General features: G+C 46.0%; 1 protein-coding gene across 1 annotated transcript in view; it reads left to right on the top strand.

The window, feature by feature from the left end:
* LOC120939954 (ATP-dependent translocase ABCB1-like) overlaps positions 1-20,064 on the top strand; it is a 143,780-nt gene that overhangs the window by 11,139 nt on the left and 112,577 nt on the right. The window contains 1 exon segment of the mRNA XM_040352424.1: positions 2,717-2,827. Coding sequence (XP_040208358.1) covers positions 2,717-2,827 — 111 coding nt within the window.

The raw sequence follows: 20,064 nt of genomic DNA, 5'->3' as shown, positions 1-20,064 counted from the left end.
AATTGGCGTATCTCGCTGATTTACATATTCTCAACGTAAATCAGCGAGAACTCCCCCAGCGGCCATTTTAAAATTGCAGTTAAGATCCGACGGTGTAACACAGTTACACCTGTCGGATCTTAGGCATATCTATGCGTAACTGATTCTATGAATCAGTCGCATAGATACGACCGACGCTACTCTGAGATACGACGGCGTATCAGGAGATACACTGTTGTATCTCTATGTGAATCTGGCCCAGTGTCTGATGGGATGGGTGAGGATGAGAGAATGTTTGTGATAGGCGTTTCTCAGCAGACAGAGTTCCGCCTATCACGGAAGGGACAAGAGGAGACCGCGAGTTTTGAACGATGGACGCCCGCAGCCTCTCGATATTTCCAGGTACACTGACTCGATTATAAGCCGTAGGGGGGCATCTCGGCTTATACTCGAGTATACACGATAAATACATTTTAGTTAGCGTGTTCAATACTTTTCCCTGTGTCATTCCGTTTTATTACACATAACTTCATTTCTGAACGTATTTGTTTTGGTTTCTTAGTGTGTATGGATTGTATGGGTTGTTACCAACATGTGGTGAAAATGTCAATAGCACCTTTAAAAAATATATTTACCTAGATAAATGGTGACGCGTTCAGTACGTATTGTACCCGCTGTAAATAATCACTCCTTCGCTGCCAATAGATCAGAAACCTACCGATATCTCACGTGAACCCTCTGAGCTGCTGAAAACACTGTATATGTGTTCTCACATCAAACCATAAATACAGTGTTGTGCTTCTCTATATGTGGAAAAAGAAAACAAAGTACATACATATGCAAAAAATATTTGAATATGTAAGTGATACCACAATTCCAGCGCTTCAAAATGTACAACAAATATGTGATAAGATGAATGATACTACAACTTGTTGTGTACAGTATATGTATGCATTTTGTTTTCTGAGCAACACAACACCATTTTTTTTTTAAAGCGGAGGTCCACCCTTAAAAAAAGAAATTGTCAAAAAAGTCTCCAAAAAATTTGAATAAAATAAAATAAAATATATATATACATTTTTTTATATACTGTACTTACCAGAAATGACTGTTGCAGATCGTCCTAATCTGCCACTTCCTTGTCCGCGGTGATCTTCTCTCTTCTCCTCCTCACGTTGCCTCCTGGGAAATGGGGTGCGCTGTCTTCTGGGAACTGTGAGTCTCCCAGAAGACAGCCGCCCATTCACCAAGCTTAGTGCCAACTCACGCATGCGCAGTAGGAAATGTGCAGTGAAGCCGCAAGAGCTGCAGTGTGAATAAGCCCTTTTTTTAAAAGCTTATTTGAAAAATACAATGTAACATTAATGTTACATTGTATTTTCTTTGTTTTTTTTCATGTAGAAAACCCGCCACCAAGATGGGGTAAGTTCCGGCTTCTGCACTGACATTGGACCAATGTGCTGCCTATCATAGGAGGCGGGGCTCTGTTTGGCAGTGGCTGCTTGGTTGTGTCCAAGCTGTGTCGCAGCGGGAGATCCCTGCTCTGTGTGATCTGGCCCGCTCTCATCCCTGCGATCCCGTGCTCTGGTGAGGCTGCAATGATGGGCACTGGCGAGGCTGTATTGATGGGCACTGGAGAGGCTGCATTGATGGGCACCACTGAGGATGCATTGATGGGCTCTGGCGAGGCTGCATTGATGGGCACTGGTAAGGCTGCATTGATGGGCACTGGCGAGGCTGCATTGATGGGCACTGGAGAGGCTGCATTGATTGGCACTGGTGAGGCTGCATTGATGGGCTCTGGCGAGGCTGCATTGATGGGCACTGTTTAGGCTGCATTGATGGGCACTGGTGAGGCTGCATTGATGGGCTCTGGCGAGGCTGGATTGATGGGAACTGGTGAGGCTGCATTGATGGGCACTGGCGAGGCTGCATTGATGGGCACTGGCGAGGCTGCATTGATGGGCACTGGCGAGGCTGCATTGATGGGCACTGGTGAGTCTGCATTGATGGGCAATGGCGAGGCTGCATTGAAGGGCAATGGTGAGGCTGCATTGAAGGGCACTGGTGAGGCTGCATTGATGGGCACTGGTAAGGCTGCATTGATGGTGACCTTTAAACTGAATGTGATGTCATATTAAATCAACTTTAAGCTCTGCTCACATCTTGGCATCCCAGATACTGGGCAGAATCGCGGGACGCCCATGCGATCCTTAACACTTCCAAAGGCACCCCAATACCCAAAAGAAGTTGTCGCCCGACAAATCGCGGTAAAATCACGCAAACAGAATAGTGGGACGCCTGCCGCCCAAAAGAAGTTTTCTTTTTGGGCAACAGGCATTCCACAAATTCGTTGGGCGAAAATCACACTGCGATCGGGGCGTCCTGCGATTTGCCGTGATTCGGGTAATACATCATTATTATCTTTGCACTCTAAACATCATTCCATATGACATTCCTAGCACCATTGCCTTAAAGTGGATGTATAGGAATATCCAGTGGAGTGAACAGACTCATATTTGCTGTATCATAGAAGAATAATGCCTGTGACTTTTGCTTTATTTTTATTGCTTTTGTTTGTTGTTGTTGTTTTTTTTTTTAACTGTTGCAACTTTAAAGTGTGCAAAAGAGAAGCTACCAGTTTGTAACATGGTCATCACTCCTGATCTCTAAAATGAATAGATTATGTTTGCTAATACAAAGTTTGTTTGACATTGCGCCAACTTTTCTTTTTCAGACAGGATTCCATCATGGCCAAAGATAAGAAAGTTGAAGCCAATGACATTGAGGGGAAGGATCAAGTTAATGGGGATGTCACTGTGAACATTGCTGACCCCAACGCCAAAAGGTAACTGCGCAATAAAAACAATAAATGTGATTGTAGTAAAAAATTCTGGTTACATTTTCAAATGCTGGTCCTTCTGATAGTCGGCAAGTCTGCTCCTCTTCTGTCCGCCAAGGAGACACAGGGCCAGATTCAGGTAGAATTCCGGCGGCGTAACGTATTGCATTTACGTTACACCGCCGCAAGTTTTACGGGCAAGTGTTTGATTCACAAAGCACTTGCCTGTAAACTAGGGTTGTCCCGATACCACTTTTTTAGGACCGAGTACAAGTACCGATACTTTTTTTCAAGTAGTCGCCGATACCGAATACCGATACTTTTTTTAAATGTGTCCCCAAATGCAGCCATGTCCCCCCCATATGCAGCCATGTCCCCCACATATGCAGCCATGTCCCTCTATCCATGTCCCTCACATATGCAGCCATGTCCCTCTAGCCATGTCCCTCACATATGCAGCAATGTCCCTCTAGCCATGTCCCTCACATATGCAGCCATGTCCCTCTAGCCATGTCCCTCACATATGCAGCAATGTCCCTCTAGCCATGTCCCTCACATATGCAGCCATGTCCCTCACATATGCAGCAATGTCCCTCTAGCCATGTCCCTCACATATGCAGCCATGTCCCTCACATATGCAGCAATGTCCCTCTAGCCATGTCCCTCACATATGCAGCCATGTCCCTCACATATGCAGCAATGTCCCTCTAGCCATGTCCCTCACATATGCAGCCATGTCCCTCACATATGCAGCAATGTCCCTCTAGCCATGTCCCTCGATGCGGCGGCACGATGTGGCAGGAGCGGCGGGGGGGTGGAAAGGGGGGGAAGTATTCTATTTAGGTATCGGGGGTATTTGCGCGAGTACGAGTACTCCCGCAAATACTCGGTATCGGTCCCGATACCGATACTGGTATCGGTATCTGGACAACCCAACTGTAAACTTACAGGCGGCGTAGCGTAAATCCCTCCGGCGCAAGCCCGCTTAATTCAAATGGGGCGTGGATCATTTAAATTAGGCGCGTTCCCGCGCCGAACGTACTGCGCATGCTCCGTTTTGAAATTTCCCGCCGTGCTTTGCACGAAATGACGTCGCACCGACGTGATTTTTTGAACGGCGACGTGCGTTACGTCCTTTCCTATTCACGGACGACTTACGCAAAAAAAAAATGTAAAATTTGACGCGGGAATGACGGCCATACTTTAACATGGCAAGTCTAAATATAAGCCAAAAAATAGCAGCTTTAACTATACGCCGGAAAAAGCCGACTAGCGACGATGTAAGAGAATGCGACGGCCGCGCGTACCTTTTTGAATCGCCGTAAACAGCTAATTAGCATACCCGAAGCGGAAAACGACGCAAACTCCACCCAGCGGGCGCCGAAGTATTACACCTACGATCCGAAGGCGTACGAAGCCGTACGCCTGTCGGATCGAAGCCAAAAGCCATTGTATCTTGGTTTGAGGATTCAAACTAAAGATACGACGCGGGAAATTTGAAAATACGCCGGAGTATCAGTAGATACTCCGGCGTATTTCTTCTGTGAATCTGGCCCACAGATCCTAATGGATTACAAAAATGTAACTATTAAACAAATGACCTACATTGAATGTCCTTGTTCACTAGGAAAAAAAAGTATTAACCACTTAAAAACCAAGGGCCGGATTCAGAAAGATTGCCGTAAGTTTAGGCGGGCGTAGCGTATCTCGTATACGCTACGCCGCCGTAACTTTGAGAGGCAAGTCCCGTATTCACAAAGAACTTGCGCCCGAAGTTACGGCGGCGTAGCGTATATGGGCCGGCGTAAGCCCGCCTAACTCAAAATAGGCTGGTAGGGGGCGTGTTCTATGCTAAATAATAGTGACCCCACGTTTTTGACGCTCCTAATGAACGGCGCAGGCTCCACGAACCTACGAGCGGCCGTCGCATTTTTTAACGCCGTCTCTAGTCGGCTTTTTCCGGCGTATAGTTAAACCTGCTATTTGATGGCGTATGCAATGTTAAGTATGGCCGTCGTTCCCGCGTATAATTTAAAAAAAAAATTCACTTGCGTAAGTCGTCCGTGAATCGGGCTGGACGTAATTTACATCCACGTCAAAACAATGACGTCCTTGCGACGTCATTTAGCGCAATGCACGGCGGGAAATTTAGGAACGGCGCATGCGCAGTTCGTTCGGCGGGGGGACGCGCTTCATTTAGATGAAACACGCTCCCCTACTCGCCGATTTGAATAAGGCGCCGTTACGCCGCGAGAGATACACTACGCCGCCGTAACTTACGGCGCAAAATCTTTATGGATTCGAACCAAAGAGAAGTAAGTTACGGCGGCGTATCGTATCTCTGATACGCTGCGCCGGGGTAGGTCTTTGTGGATCTGCCCCTATAGATATATATTTATATTTATTTATTTAGCAGAGACCCTAGAGAATAAAATAGTGGTTATTGTAATATTTTATATCATACTGTATTTGTGCAGCGTTTTTTGGGGGGGAAAAAATACACTTTCATGAATAATAAAAAAAAAAGTAGTTAGCACAATTTTTTGTATAATGTGAAAGATGATGTTGCGCCGAGTAAGTAGATACCTAACATGTCACGCTTTAATATTACGCACACTCGTGCAATGGCTACAAACTATCGTACTTAAAAATCTCCATAGGTGAAGTTTTATAACATTTTAACGGTCAACGAGGTACAGAGTCTAGAGCTAGAATTATTGCTCTCGCTCTAATGATCGTGGCGATACCTCACATGTGTGGTTGAACACTGTTTACATTTGCGGGCGTGGCTTACGTGGGCGTTCGCGTCTGCGCGTGAGCACGAAGAAATGGGATGCTTTAAAAAGAAAAATTTGTATTTATTTATTTATTTTTACACTGTCCCTTTTCATTTTTTTTTTTTATCACTTTTATTGCTGTCATAAGGAATGTAAACATTCCTTGTGACAGCAATAGTCACGTGTCAGGTATTTTTTTGGAGGGATCTGGGTTCTAGAAGACCCCAAATCCATGCTTTGCACTTAAAAGTATTCAAAATGCCAAGTTTTGCTATTTTGAATATTGACATATTGATAACCTTTAAGGCTCCAGTAAACCGGAAGTGATGTCATGGCGTCGCTTCCCTGGTTACTAGATCCGAGACCTGATCAAAGCCGATTCTGGGTTTGTTCGGGTCTCTGGCCAGCTGGGGGGACGGAAAAGCCAGAGTAGAGTGGCTGGAGGGGGGTTGTCCCCTCCCACTGCTTGTGATAACAATCAAGTGTCTGCTTAGCCGCATCGGAATTTAAATTTTAATAGACACATTTTTTTTTTACGAACATGCTGCATTTTTTAACAACGTTTTAAATTATGTCGTTTTTCGGGTTGTAAAAAAATGATCGTGTGTGGGCTAAAACGACGTTAAAAACCTGTGCATGCTCAGAAGCAAGTTATGAGACGGGAGCGCTCGTTCTGGTAAAACTACCGTTCATAATGGAGTAAGCACATTCATCACGCTGTAACAGACAGAAAAGCTCAAATCGTCTTTTACTAACACGGAATCCGCTAAAGCAGCCCCAAGGGTGGCGTCATCCGCATGGAACTTCCCCTTTATAGTGCCGTCGTACGTTTTGTACGTCACTGCGCTTTGCTAGTGATGAAGTTAGAAAAAACAAAATTTTTTCTACATGCCGAAAAACGTCGTTTTTTTAATGCCGAAAAATGATCGTGTGTACGCGGCATAAGGCTTTCACACAAAATAAATAGTACCGTATTTATCGCGGTATAACGCGCTCCCGCGTATACCGCGCACCCCTAAAGTGGCCCCAAATCCTGTGGAAAAAAAGTTTTTTTTGTACTTACAGTTTTGGTGTCTTGCGCGGCGTCCATTGGCGGCCTCGTCGGGTCCGGCATCCGTCTGCGGCTTCGGGTGTCCTCTTCGTCGGGTCCGGCGTCCTTTTGCGGCTTCGGGTGTCCTCTTCGTCGGGTCCGGGGTCCGTCTGCGGGCTTCGGGTGTCCTCTTCATCGGGTCCGGCGTCCTTCTGCGGCGTCCTCGCGTCCTCCCCGCTCGTTTCCTGCGCCGAGTTTGAATACTGCGCCGACATATACAGAGCGCAGTACACTCGTGTATTGTCGGGCAGGCTCGGCAACTCTCGCGCTCACGTCTTGTACGCCCAGGACGTGAGCGCGGATGGAGCCGAGACTGGCCGACTATACCCGAGTGTACTGTGCTCGGTATATGTCGGTGCAGTATTCAAAACTCGGCGCGGGAAAGTGGGTATCGGCGTATACCGCGCACCCACGATTTTGCCCTGACTTTCAGGGCAAAAAAGTGCGCGGTATACGCCGATAAATACGGTATATACTGATTTGGGTTATTTTTACCAAAGAAATGTAACAGGATACATTTTGTTCTAAACTTATGAAGAAAGGTTATTTATTTGCAATGTTTTATAACCAAAACAAAAAAAAAACGTGTTCTTCTTTTAAAATTTTCAGTATTTTTATATTTATAATATTTAATATATATATACATATATATATATATATATATATATATATATATATATATATATATATATATATATATATATATATATATATATATATATATATAAAAAAACAGTGGTGATTAAATACCACCAAAAGCTCTATCTGTCTCATAAAGATGATAACAATTTCATTTGGGTACAGTAATGCATGACTGAGTGTCATTCAAAGTGTAACAGCGCAGCAAGCTGAAAATTGGCCTGGGCAGGAAGGGGGTGAAAGTGTCCGGTATTGAAGTGGTTAACGGCTTTCTGACCGTATATAGTATATACACGGCAGCAAATCGGCTCCTCTACGCTGGATCACGCACCTGTCTGTTATCCTGCAATTCCGGGTCTGGGGCACGTATGCGTTGCTAGTGGATTGGACACAGCGAGGGGCCAACGAGCACCGGCGATCGTTCCAGAGAGAAGCAGAATGGTGGTCTGCCTATTTAAACAACACAGATGGCAGTTCTATGAGAGGGGAAGGTAGTGATCCTGTGTTTCTGCTAAGCAGGAATACAGATCTCTGCCTCCCCACAGTACAAGCACCCCCCTTTAACCCTTTGATCGACCCTGATGTTAACCCTTTCCCTGCCAGTGTCAGTGTATATTTTCAGCACAGATCACCGTATTAGTGTCACTGGTCCCCAAAAACGTTGTGTCCGATTTGTCCCCTGCAATGTCGCAGTCCCGCTATAAGTCGCTAATCATTACTAGTAAAAAAAAAAAATATGAAATTCCATAAATCCATCCCATGTAACTTTTGCGCAAACCAATCAATATATGCTTATTGGGATTTTTTTTACCAAAACTATGTCGCAGAATACATATTGGCCTAAATTGATGAAGAAATTCGTTTTTTTTTTTTCATTTTTTTTTTTTTATAGCAGAAAGTTAGAAATATATATATATATTTTTGGTCTTTTTTTTGATTATAGCACAAAAAATTAATACCACCAAAAGAAAGCTCTATCTGTGGGGAAAAAATGACGAAAACGGTATTTGGCTATAGTGTCACACGACCACGCAGTGCCGTATCGCAATAAATGGCCTGGCCATGAAAGGGGGTTAGAGAATACGCATAATATATTGCTCATCTGACCATTACATTTTATTTCTTGATTATTATAATTATGTGTCCAGTGTAAAGTGTACGCCAGTCCAGGAGTGAAATATAGATGACTGTGTTTCTTGTTGGTCTGAGCCGTAGGAAGTTTATTACATTGGGACTTTGGACTTTTCCTGAACATGTACTTTTTCACATGCATGGAACAACATGCTTAGGTACAGTGTTAGAGAACGATATATCAGTGCAATAAATCAGAAGAGCTTTAAAGTAAATATCTATAAACCTGGAGCAAAAACTAGACTTTGACATACAAAGTGTGTGTTACAGTACTGCCTGTTTCTGTAGGATATCAGCAAAAGGGTCATAAATCTATCTATCTGCTATCTATCTATCATTAGTACCACTGACCGGTAAAGCGAATAACATTGATTATCTGTTTACAATGGCACCTAAAAGTGGGTGAAATTTTTTAGGCAGCAAGTGAACATGTTGTCTCTGAAGTTAATGTTGTGGAAGCAGAAAGAATGAGCAAACATAAGGATTTGAGCGACTTTGACAAGGGCTAAACGACAGCTAGATAGCTAGACGACAGCTCTTGTGCAATGTAGGGTTGCCACCCCATCCCTTCAGGCCGGGTTCACACTTGTCCGACAAACGCTCCGACATTGGGAGCTCATGTCGCATGACGTGTGAAAATCAATGTTTCCCTATGAGAGCCGTCTTAACTGGTCCGACACATGTTGGTCCGACTTTGAAAATACTCCCTGTCAGTGGCGGCTGGTGCTCAAAATTTTGGGGGGGGGGGCGCAAACGAAAAAAAAAAAAAATGCAGCCTCACTGTGCCCATCAAACGCAGCCACTGTGCCATCAAATGTCACCACTGTTCCATGCCATCAAATGCAGCCACTGTGCCATCAATTTGCACCACTGTGCCATGCCATCAAATGCAGTCACTATGCCATGCCATCAAACGCAGCCACTGTGCCATGAATTGTCACCACTGTTCCATGCCATCAAATGCAGTCACTATGCCATGCCATCAAACGCAGCCACTGTGCCATCAATTCGCACCACTGTGCAATGCCAATAAACGCAGCCACTGTGCCATGCCATCAAACGCAGCCACTGTGGCATCAATTGTCACCACTGTGCCATGCCATCAAACACAGCCACTGTGCCAATTGTCACCACTATGCCCTTTAATTGTCGCCACTGTGCCCATTGTCGCCCCCCGTGCGTTTAGCTTAATCGCCTTTTCACAGCCCCTCCCTGTAGGCGAGCGCCTGTCCGATCGGACGGCGCCGCACTACTCGCGCATGCGCACTGCCGCTCGCGCATGCGCAGTGGGTGCCCGGCCGTGAAGCCGAAAGCTGTCACTGCCGGGTGCCCACACTAAGAGGGGGGGCGAGGAGCGGAGCCCCAGCCGGCGCGTCGCTGGAGCCATGGAGCAGGTAAGTGTCAGTTTATTAAAAGCCAGCAGCTACACTTTTTGTAGCTGCTGACTTTTAATAAACTTAAAAAAAAGGTGGAAAACCCCTTTATGGCTTGATAATAAAACCTGGAAGCTGATTGGTTATTATGCAGATGTGCACCAGATTTAGCACTCTCCAGTTTTAGTAAATTCCCCTATATAGATCTTTAGTTATCAGTAGAGGGATCACCAGAAAGAGAATGGAGGTCCTGATTGCCCCATATAGATCTTTGGTTATCACTAAAGGGATCACTAGCAAAGGGGAGACGTGAATGAAACCTTTAAATACATGAAGGGTGTAAAAAATGTTCAGGAAGGCAAAATTTTCCATATGAAGGGTCAAGAACAATGAGGACATGACCTCAAACTAACAGGAGGAAAGTTCAAACCTAATCTTAGAATTTATTATTGTTGATGCTTGGAATAGACTTCCGTCAGAGGCAGTGACTCAACCGCAATTGGACTTAAACATGCTTGGGACAAACATAGATCCAGCGCGACTATCGGTGGTGCTGTGTGTCGCTCCAACACAATGCATCTACGATCGTGGTAAAGAGCCTATGACATAGGCTCTATACCAGGGATATGCAATTAGCGGACCTCCAGCTGTTGCAAAACTACAAGTCCCATCATGCCTCTGCCTGTCAGAGTCTTGCTATGCCTCATGGGAATTGTAGTTCTGCAACAGCTGGAGGTCCGCTAATTGCATGTCCCTGCTCTATACAAATGATCAGCTGTTATTGGTCACAGCGGTAACCAGGAAGTTCCAGTAAATGGCTTTCCTCAGTTCGCGCTGACAGAGAGAGACGATTGGCGGCTTTCCTGACAGCGAGGGGGGGGGTCTGCGCTGATAATCAGCACATTGGTTATCAGCTCAGCCCCCATCAGAGGTGACCACCACATCTGTCAATCACTGCCCATCAGATGCCAGTCAGTGACCATGAAAGTGTCCATTAGTAACACCTGTCTGTGCCCATCACATATGCGAATCAGTGCCACCTATCAGTGCCCATCAGTGGCACCTATCAGTGCCGCATATCAGTGCCGCCTATCAGTGCTGCATATTAGTGCCTCCTCATCAGTGGCCATCAGTGCCGCCTCATCAGTGCCCGTTAGTGCAGCCTCATCAGTGCCTATCAGTGAAGGAGAAAATAAAATTTTATAACAGAAACAAAGAAAAACGTCCAATATTTCGGTCTTTTATGCTATTATGTCACTATGGACCAAAATCACTGGGGAATGTTTCCAACACCTCGTTGAATCTAAGGCCACGAAGAATAAAGACAGTTCTGAAGGCAAAAGGGGGGTCAACCTGGTACTAGCAAGGTGTACCTAATAAAGTGGCCAGTGAGTGTATGTTTTGGTTGGACTGAGCCTTTAAATACCGTATTTATTGGGGTATAGCGCGCTCCCGCGTATAGCGCACACCCCTAAAGTTGCCCAAAATTCCTGTGGAAAAAAGATTTTTTTGTACTTACACTTTTGGTGTCTTGCACGTCGTCCATCGGCGGCCTCGTCGGGTCCGGCGTCCGTCTGCGGCTTCGGGTGTCCTCCTCGTCGGGTCCGGCGTCCTTCTGCGGCGTCCTCGCGTCCTCCCCGCTCGTTTCCCGCGCAGAGTTTGAATACTGCGCCGACATATACAGAGCGCAGTACACTCGCGTATGGTCGGGCAGACTCGGCTACTCTCGCGCTGACGTCCTGTATGTCCAGGACGTCAGCGCGAGAGGAGCCGAGACTGGCCGACTGATTTTCAGGGCAAAAAAGTGCGCGGTATACGCCGATAAATACGGTACATGGAAAGGACAGCACCACCCATGACAATGTGATTGTGAAAGGGAGAGCTATCTCTTAAATGTGACTAAAAATAAAATTGCGGAAATGAAATGGTGCGCCGCTGATAAAAAGCAATAAAATCCTGGTACGGCCTCTGTGACAAAATGTCATGTGTCTATATATAGCTCCACTCTGGCATTTTTATCTATTACTGACAGTGTACTTTCCATGATATTTAATAACACAGATTCCTGATAATATAATGTGGTCCCAGTCACTATGGATTAAAAGAAAACTAGACATTTCTTGAAAAAATAATAGGCCCTAAGTGACCGAAAAAAAAAAAAAAAAAAAAAGTACCAAATTCAATTATTCTTACTTTTTTTATCATGCACAATAATGTCCTCCTTCTATCAAGTTAGACCTAGAGGACCTACAGTATCTATCAAAGTGTTTGTAAGAAGCTGTCATTTAGTGCTGGCATTTGTTCCACCCATGTCCTGTTGCTTGTTTGGCATCTACACAACTATTACTGATTAGCATTGATAAAGGTGCAGAATTATTTGGACGGATAGTCCCCCATGGAAAACCCGGAGCAGGGGAGGTCAGTCAACAGATTGTAGGGGCCTGAAGGTCACCCCTGATGGCTGAGAATTCAGAGGCCAACACACATTTTGGTGCCTCGAGTGTTAGACATGTTCCTGGGTATATTTGACCCACTGATTCCAAAAATTGCACCAAATTTTCCCTATCGGCTGTACAGCATAAATCCCATAAACCACTGTTCACTCTGGTCACCCGTTAACCACTTCCCGTATGGGTACGCCGCTGGACTTTTGGGTATGTAGTTCATACAAATGTTAATCTCGCTAGGAATTTAAAAAAAATGTTTATTGGTTAAAAACAACAGATATAGCCAGAGGCCCGGATTCACGTACGAGTTACGTCGGCGTATATGCAGATACGCCGTCGTAACTCTGAGTCCGAGCCGTCGTATCTATGCGCCTGATTCTTAGTATCAGTTACGCATAGATTTGTATTAGATGCGACCGGCGTAAGTCTCTTACGCCGTCGTATCTTAACTGCATATTTACGCTGGCTGCTAGGGGCGTGTAAGCTGATTTACGCCTAGAAATATGTAAATCAGCTAGATACGCCAATTCACGAATGTACGCCCGGCCGACGCAGTACAGATACGCTGTTTACGCTAGGCTTTTCCCAGGCGTAGTTACCCCTGCTATATGAGGCGTACATGAGGCGTACCAATGTTAAGTATGGACGTCGGGCCAGCGTCAGATTTTTCACGTTTCACGTCGTTTGCGTAAGTCGTTCGCGAATACGGCTGGGTGTCATTTACGTTCACGTCGAAAGCGGGTTAATTTGGAGCATGCGCACTGGGATACTTTCACGGACGGCGCATGCGCCGTTCGTAAAAAGCGTCATTTACGTGGGGTCACATTAGATTTACATAACACACGCCCACATCTACCACATTTGAATTAGGCGAGCTCACGCCGGCCTATTTACGCTACGCCGCCGCAACTTTGGTTTGAGAATACGGCACTTGCCTGACAAAGTTGCTGAGGCGTAACGTAAATAGGATACGTTACGCCCGCAAAAAGATACACGGTTCTACGTGAATCCAGGCCAATGTGTTTTTTTTTCTTTTAAAGGAAAGGACTCACCCTTCTTTAGGGTTAACATAAAAAGAACAATAAAGATCTAATGAAAAAAAAATGACAACCCATATCAATATTAATAAAAATAATATCCATACCAATATCGGTAAAGTTTTTAAAATTAGCCCGCCAATAAAATTAATGAACTATTAAAAGTGATTCTTTTTTATTGTCAAACTAATCTTGATTACTATTCCTTTATTTTGATTACCGTTTTAACTGATTTATATTGTTCTTTACATGTAATGCCGCGTACACACGATCGGATTTTCCGATGGAAAAAGTCAGATGGGAGCTTTTGGCCAGATATTCCGACCGTGTGTATGCCCCATCGGACTTTTTCTGTCAAAATTTCCAACGGACTTAGATAGAGAGCAGGTTCTCCATTTTTCCGATGGAAAAAAAATTCCTGGCGGAAAATCCGTTTGTCTGTATGGAATTCCAACGGGAAAAAAAAAAACGCATGCTCGGTAACAATTCGGCGCACGCTCGGAAGCATTGAACTTCTTTTTCTCGCCTCGTCGTAGTGTTGTACGTCACTGCGTTCTTAACGCTCAAAAGTTCAGAGAACTTTTGTGTGACCGTGTGTATGCAAGCCAAGCTTGAGCAGAATTCCGTCGGAAAAACCATCCAACTTTTTTTCCGACGGAAATTCCACTCGTGTGTACGGGGCATTAGTCTTGAAGGGGTAATCCTTTTCCCTGACAATGGCCCAGATTCAGCTTAGCTTGCGCGATATTTGCGGGGGAGCAGGGCAACGATTTTGCCCTGCGCCCCCGCAAATATTTTGCGTTGCCCTCGATTCACGGAGCAGTAGCTCCGTGAACTGCGAGGGCGCGCCGGCAAATTTGCCCGGCGTAAGCGCGCGCAAGTTAAATGATCCCGCCGGGGGCGGGAATCATTTAAATTAGGCGCGCTCCCGCGCCGAGCGTACAGCGCATGCTCCGTCGGGAAACTTTCCCGACGTGCATTGCGGCAAATGACGTCGCAAGGACGTCATTTGCTTCAAAGTGAACGTGAATGGCGTCCAGCGCCATTCACGAAGCACTTACGCAAACGCCGTGAAATTCAAATTTCACGGCGCGGGAAGGCCGGCTATACTTTAGCATTGGCTGCCCCTGCTATTAGAAAGGGCAGCCTTGCGCTAAAGTTGCCGTACGGAAACTCCGTACCTGGCTTGCACGGGGGCCGCGCAAGTTTGTGAATCAGTTGGTAGTATGCAATTTGCATACTACACGCTGATCACAATGGGAGCGCCCCCTAGCGGCAAGCACAAAAATGCAGCCTAAAATCTGCGAGGCATAAGTGCCTTATGCCGCGCAGATTTTAGGCTGCAGTCGGTGTAACGAGGTTCCTGAATCAGGAGCACTCGTTACACCGGAGCAAGTAAGCAATTGCGCCGTGTAACTTATGGTTACACGGGCGCAATTGCTTCTTGAATCTGGGCCAATGTTGGCTGCATCTGTTGTTTTTAGCCAATAAACATTTAAAAAGATTATTGAAAATCAATAAAAAGATTAAACAAATAAAATAGGACTTTACATTTACTTTAACATAAACAATGTGTATGAAGTGTAAATTTTACTTTTTTGAGGTTCTAATCACTTTCTACACCCCTGTGTAAGGAACTCTAGATATGACCACCACTGAGCTAGAGGAATGGAAAAGCATGATTGTTCTGCTGCATAATCAGTCAGGTACCAGGGGAATAAAGATTCAGTTATAGCACTGGGACTGCCATAGCACACATCAGCCCATCCCTTGGGAAAGACACGGCGTACACATGTTGCTCATGTCCTTCGGAATCTTTCATTGTACAAAATAATTGTAAGCTACAATATTTTTTTTTTACATTAGCTACACCAATCATGTAAGGTTTTTTTTTTGTTTTTTTTCACAAAGAATCTTTATTGGGTGAATAATAAAGCATAATACATTGTACACTTACAGAAGCACAATAACTGTGAAGGATTGTATACATCAACAAATTAACAATCATAAAGAGGTGGCAAATAATCAATTCCATATAGGCATATATGTAGCAAAAGTGCCTTCATTTTAGAACTAAGATGAGAGAATATAGTTGCTAAATCAAGCAAGTTTGTGAAGGGGGGGGGGGGGGATGGGGACAGGGGGAGGATGGGGGGAGGGAAAGGAAGGGGAAAAAAAAAAAAAAGTTATAAGTCCTGAAATGTTTCAATATCTACTCCTATCTATACCTTTATTTTATAATAGATTTGTAATGTTGAGAGTCTTTGAATGTTGACCAGTTAGACCAGGTTGCATAGAATTTAGTAATTCTTTCTTGGGAAATACTAATGAGTTCCTCAACTTTTTCCATGCTATTTATTCTCCTGAACCACTCAGCTTTCGTTGGAGTGTTAGAAGACCGCCAGTGGGAAGGGATACAGTGCCGTGCTGCATTAATCATGAACATGGGAAGTGATTTCAAATACTGATTTTTAGGCAAAGAACTGAAATGTAAGAGATACTGGGCCGGGGTAAAGCTTAGGTTTGACGATGTAACTCATTTAACTGTTTCATGTACCGATACCCAGAAGGACTGAATTAGAGGACATGACCACCAAACGTGTAGCATATGCCCTCCTCTCTTTTACATCTCCAACATCTGTCAGACACCAGGGGTGAAATTTTATGAAGAATTGTAGGGGTTCTATACCATCTGGTGATGATCTTGAAGCCACTTTCTTGTGTGGCCACATTTAGTGATCCTTTGTGTGCGTGAAAATAAATTGTCTCCCAGTCATCTTCAGTCAATTCTATGTCGAGATCTCTTTCCCATGCTTTACAGGATGAGCTGGAGAAGTCATTGTCGTCTTCAAATAGAGAGTTGTAAACAGTCGAGATAATATGTCTGTGTGGGGATGTTTTAGTGCAGAGATTTTCCAGCGAAGTGAGGGGCCTTTTCCAGTGAAGGACGTTCTCGTTGTTGGTTAAAAAGTGTCTAATTTGAATATAATTCCACTGAGATAAGAGGGACTGTTTGATATCATTTAAGATGTCCTCTCTAGAGAGGAATTTCCCATTTTTAACAAAGTGTTTTGCCAGGATCTCTTTGTATGGCCATTGATGTGTTGGAAACGATTTTTCCATGCCTGGGGGAAAGTCAGGGTTGTGTCGTAGCGGCGTAAGGGGGCTTAGCCATGGAGACTGATTTTTGACTTTAAAAGTATTACGGAAGCTTTCGAGTGTGGGTCCAATAAGTGGATGTGTTTTTAGGAAGTTTGGGTGATACTTGGGATTGATCCATGGTAAAGTTTTTAGCTCATGAGGGTATTGCGCTTGTTCTAGGGAGACCCAGTCTTTCACTGTGTGATGTATATTCCAGTCTACAATTCTCGTCAGTAGGGCAGCTTGATGGTACTTCCTAAGGTCGGGTAGGGCTATTCCACCTCTGCTTTTGGGTAAAATTAGTCGCGAGAATTTGATTCTAGGGGATTTACCCCTCCAAATGAATAAGGAGCACGCTTTTCTAAATGCGGCGAAAAATGATAAGGGGATTTTGATTGGGATTGTCTGCATAATATAGAGAAACCTTGGCAGGATGGTAATTTTTATCAGGGAGGCTCGACCAAACCAGGATACATTTAGGGCGTTCCATCTTTTCAAATCTTCCTGTGTTTCTCTTAGAATGGGTTCGAAGTTGAGACGGAAGAGGTCTTTCATGTTTTTTTAACAGAGATGTTTTATTGAGAAAACAAAGCAGGTTTACATTGTCACAGATAAATATAGGTACAGTAAGATACAAAAGAAAAGTTACAGAATCGCCTCAGGAACTTAGAGCAAGATAAAATTACTAAGTGCAATACCATATCAGGGGGAGAAACATCATATCCCACACCCAGCCAACCCTCCCCCGAACCCCAAGGGAGAAGACAAATATCCATACCAGGATTCATACTCGGCCCCCGCCCCCCCAAGGGTCACCTGAGGGAAAAGAAGTGGGAGTAGGATAAAAAACAGGCTCCCCTCGGAGGGGAGGGGGGGGAAGGGGCAGGGGGGGAGAGTGCAAAGCAGAGCGAGTGGAAGTCACACGTCACTGATCACATAACACATCACCAAGTATTCAGGTACAGCATATTATTCAGACCAAAACCCAACATTAACCCCTGGCGTCAATCCATCCAGACCACACCTTGTCAAACTTTGCTGGGCACTGTCTACTTTCATAAGTGATCCTGTAAAGTGGTAGAACGTTGTTGATAGACTGGGTCCAAGACTCCACCGTAGGTGGGTCAGCTGCCTTCCATTTAAGAAGGATTTCCCTCCTGGCATAGAAGAGGGAGAAGGTGAGAAACAGTTTAGAGTACCTGTCACCCTGCGTCTCCTCCAGATGGCTCAAAAGGAGAACCAAGGGGTCAATCGGGACCTGCAGCTGAGACACCGAACCCAGGATCCCAGCCACCCGGCCCCAGTAAATCTGAATCTCGGGGCATGCCCACACCATGTGCCAAAATGAGCCCTCCTGAACCCTGCATCGCGGACAAAGGGGGTCCGTCTGGGGGTAGATGCGGGCCAACCTCTGGGGAGTGTAGTAAGCCTGATGAAGGAACTTAATTTGTATGAACCTGTCCCTAGCTGCTATAAGTGACGGGATGAACGTGGAAACACATTCCTCCCACTTTTCATCATCCAGGTCAGGTATATCAGCCTTCCACCTTTCGAAAGAGCGAGTCGACCCGGAGTCATATGCAACTGTCAAGTAGAGGTAAAGGGTGGAGAGGGGTCGCCCCATGGTCCGCGAGGTCAAGAGCCTCTCGATCGAGTCAGATTGGAGCGTCAGCGAGTCCGGAAATTGGGCAGCGTACGCATGTCTAAGTTGGCAGTATCTGAATGTCCAATGTGCAGGGATAGAATATTTGTCCCTCAATTCCCTAAAGGTCATAAGCGCGCCGTTGGATACGATATGTTTCAGAGTAGTGATCCCCTTGCTGGCCCAAACCGAAGGGTCAGGAAGGGAGTACAGGTGGGGTAACAGGGGGTTGCCCCAGAGAGGTAAATGCGGGGAGATATGCGAGGGCCTCGCGTAGATCACCCTAGCGTCCCTCCAGGCTCTAAGCGTTGTTTTCATCGGGACCGTTACCGAGAGGGCCGCACGACAACCCCTGAATGCAAGGTTGCTCAGGGCGGCATATGAGCCCAAAATGGCGGCCTCCAACGTCACCGCCGGATTCTGTTTGGGTTGGGCAAACCACCACCGGACGGTGACCAGGACAGCCGCCCAATAGTACAGTTGGAAGTTCGGGAGCGATAAGCCACCACCCGAAAGGGGCAAATACAGAGTTTTTTTAGCTATCCTAGGAGCTCTACCCGCCCAGACAAATGTCCCCACCTGACTCTCAAGTTTTTTGAAGAAGGCTCTGCAAAGATGGACCGGGGTGTTCCTGAAGTAATACAAAAATTTGGGCAGAAGCACCATCTTAATGAGGTTAATTCTGCCCACCGGTGTTAGCGGGAGTGAGCGCCACGCCGCGAAGTTGGCAGTGACCTGTTTCATCAGGGGCTGAAGGTTACGCGTCACAAAGTCCCCCAACTCCACCGTGATCTTTATCCCCAGGTACTTGATTTCCTGAACCCACTTAAGCTGCGACCGGGCGTTAGAGTCGATAGGGGAGGGGTGGAGGGAGAAAAGCTCCGACTTGTCCCAGTTTATACGGACTCCGGAGAAGCCGGCAAAGCGGTCAAACTGGGCCAAGGCTTTACCTAGGGAGTCAGCCGAATCAGCCAAGTATAACAGGGCGTCATCCGCATATAGGGAGATTTTTTCATGGAGAGGACCAACCCGTATTCCCCGTATGCCCTCATCTGCCCTAATGAGGGCCGCCAGGGGTTCTATGGCCAGTGCAAAGAGCCCCGGAGAGAGGGGGCAGCCCTGCCTCGTGCCCCGCTCCAGCGGAAAAGGGTCCGAAAGGCAAGCGTTGGTACAGACTCTGGCCCGGGGAGCCTTATAAAGGAGCTGAACCCAGGAGATGAATCTAGGACCAAAGCCAAATTTGGCGAGAACTGCCCACAGGTACCTCCACTCTACCGAGTCGAAAGCCTTCTCGGCATCGAGGGAGGCCACCAGTGTCTGACCCCTGTCGTCCGCCCTGGCTATGTGGGAAAATAGTCTCCTCAAATTGATGTCAGTACCCCTGCCCGGCATGAAACCCGTTTGATCGGGGTGAACCAGGGCCGTGATAACCGTGTTCAAGCGAATAGCAAGGACCTTAGCCAGCAGCTTGGCATCAACATTTAATAATGAAATGGGCCTGTAGGAGGGGCACAGGGAGGGATCCTTACCCGGTTTCGGGATAACAACAATTACTGCATCGCCCATGGAGTCGGGGAGGGAACCCAAAAGCTCAGCCGCCACCAGCATCTCCCGCAGCCTAGTAGCTAGTACGTCAGGATATTGTTTATAAAGTTCAACAGGGAGACCGTCAGGGCCAGGAGTCTTACCCGGCTGCATAGTCTTAAGCGCCGTAAGGATTTCGTCAAGGGAGATAGGTCTGTCCAGGGAGTCTCTGTATTTGTCGGTCAGGACAGGGACATCGACCTCGTCAAGGTAAAGGGTCAACTCGTCATCCGCAAAGGTCACCTGCGATTTGTAGAGGCGACGATAGTACGTAGCAAAGGTGTGGTTAATGTCCTCCGAGGTGTATAGGAGACCCCCATCCGAACCAGCGATCTGGGGGACAGACATGCCCCCCGAGCGCTCCCTAGAGAGCCAGGCCAGG

Source organism: Rana temporaria, chromosome 5 (assembly GCF_905171775.1).
Source record: "Rana temporaria chromosome 5, aRanTem1.1, whole genome shotgun sequence".
Classification (NCBI taxonomy): Eukaryota; Metazoa; Chordata; class Amphibia; order Anura; family Ranidae; genus Rana; species Rana temporaria.
The sequence above is the reverse complement of the archived record's forward strand: the minus strand, read 5'-3'. Positions and strand labels throughout refer to the sequence as shown.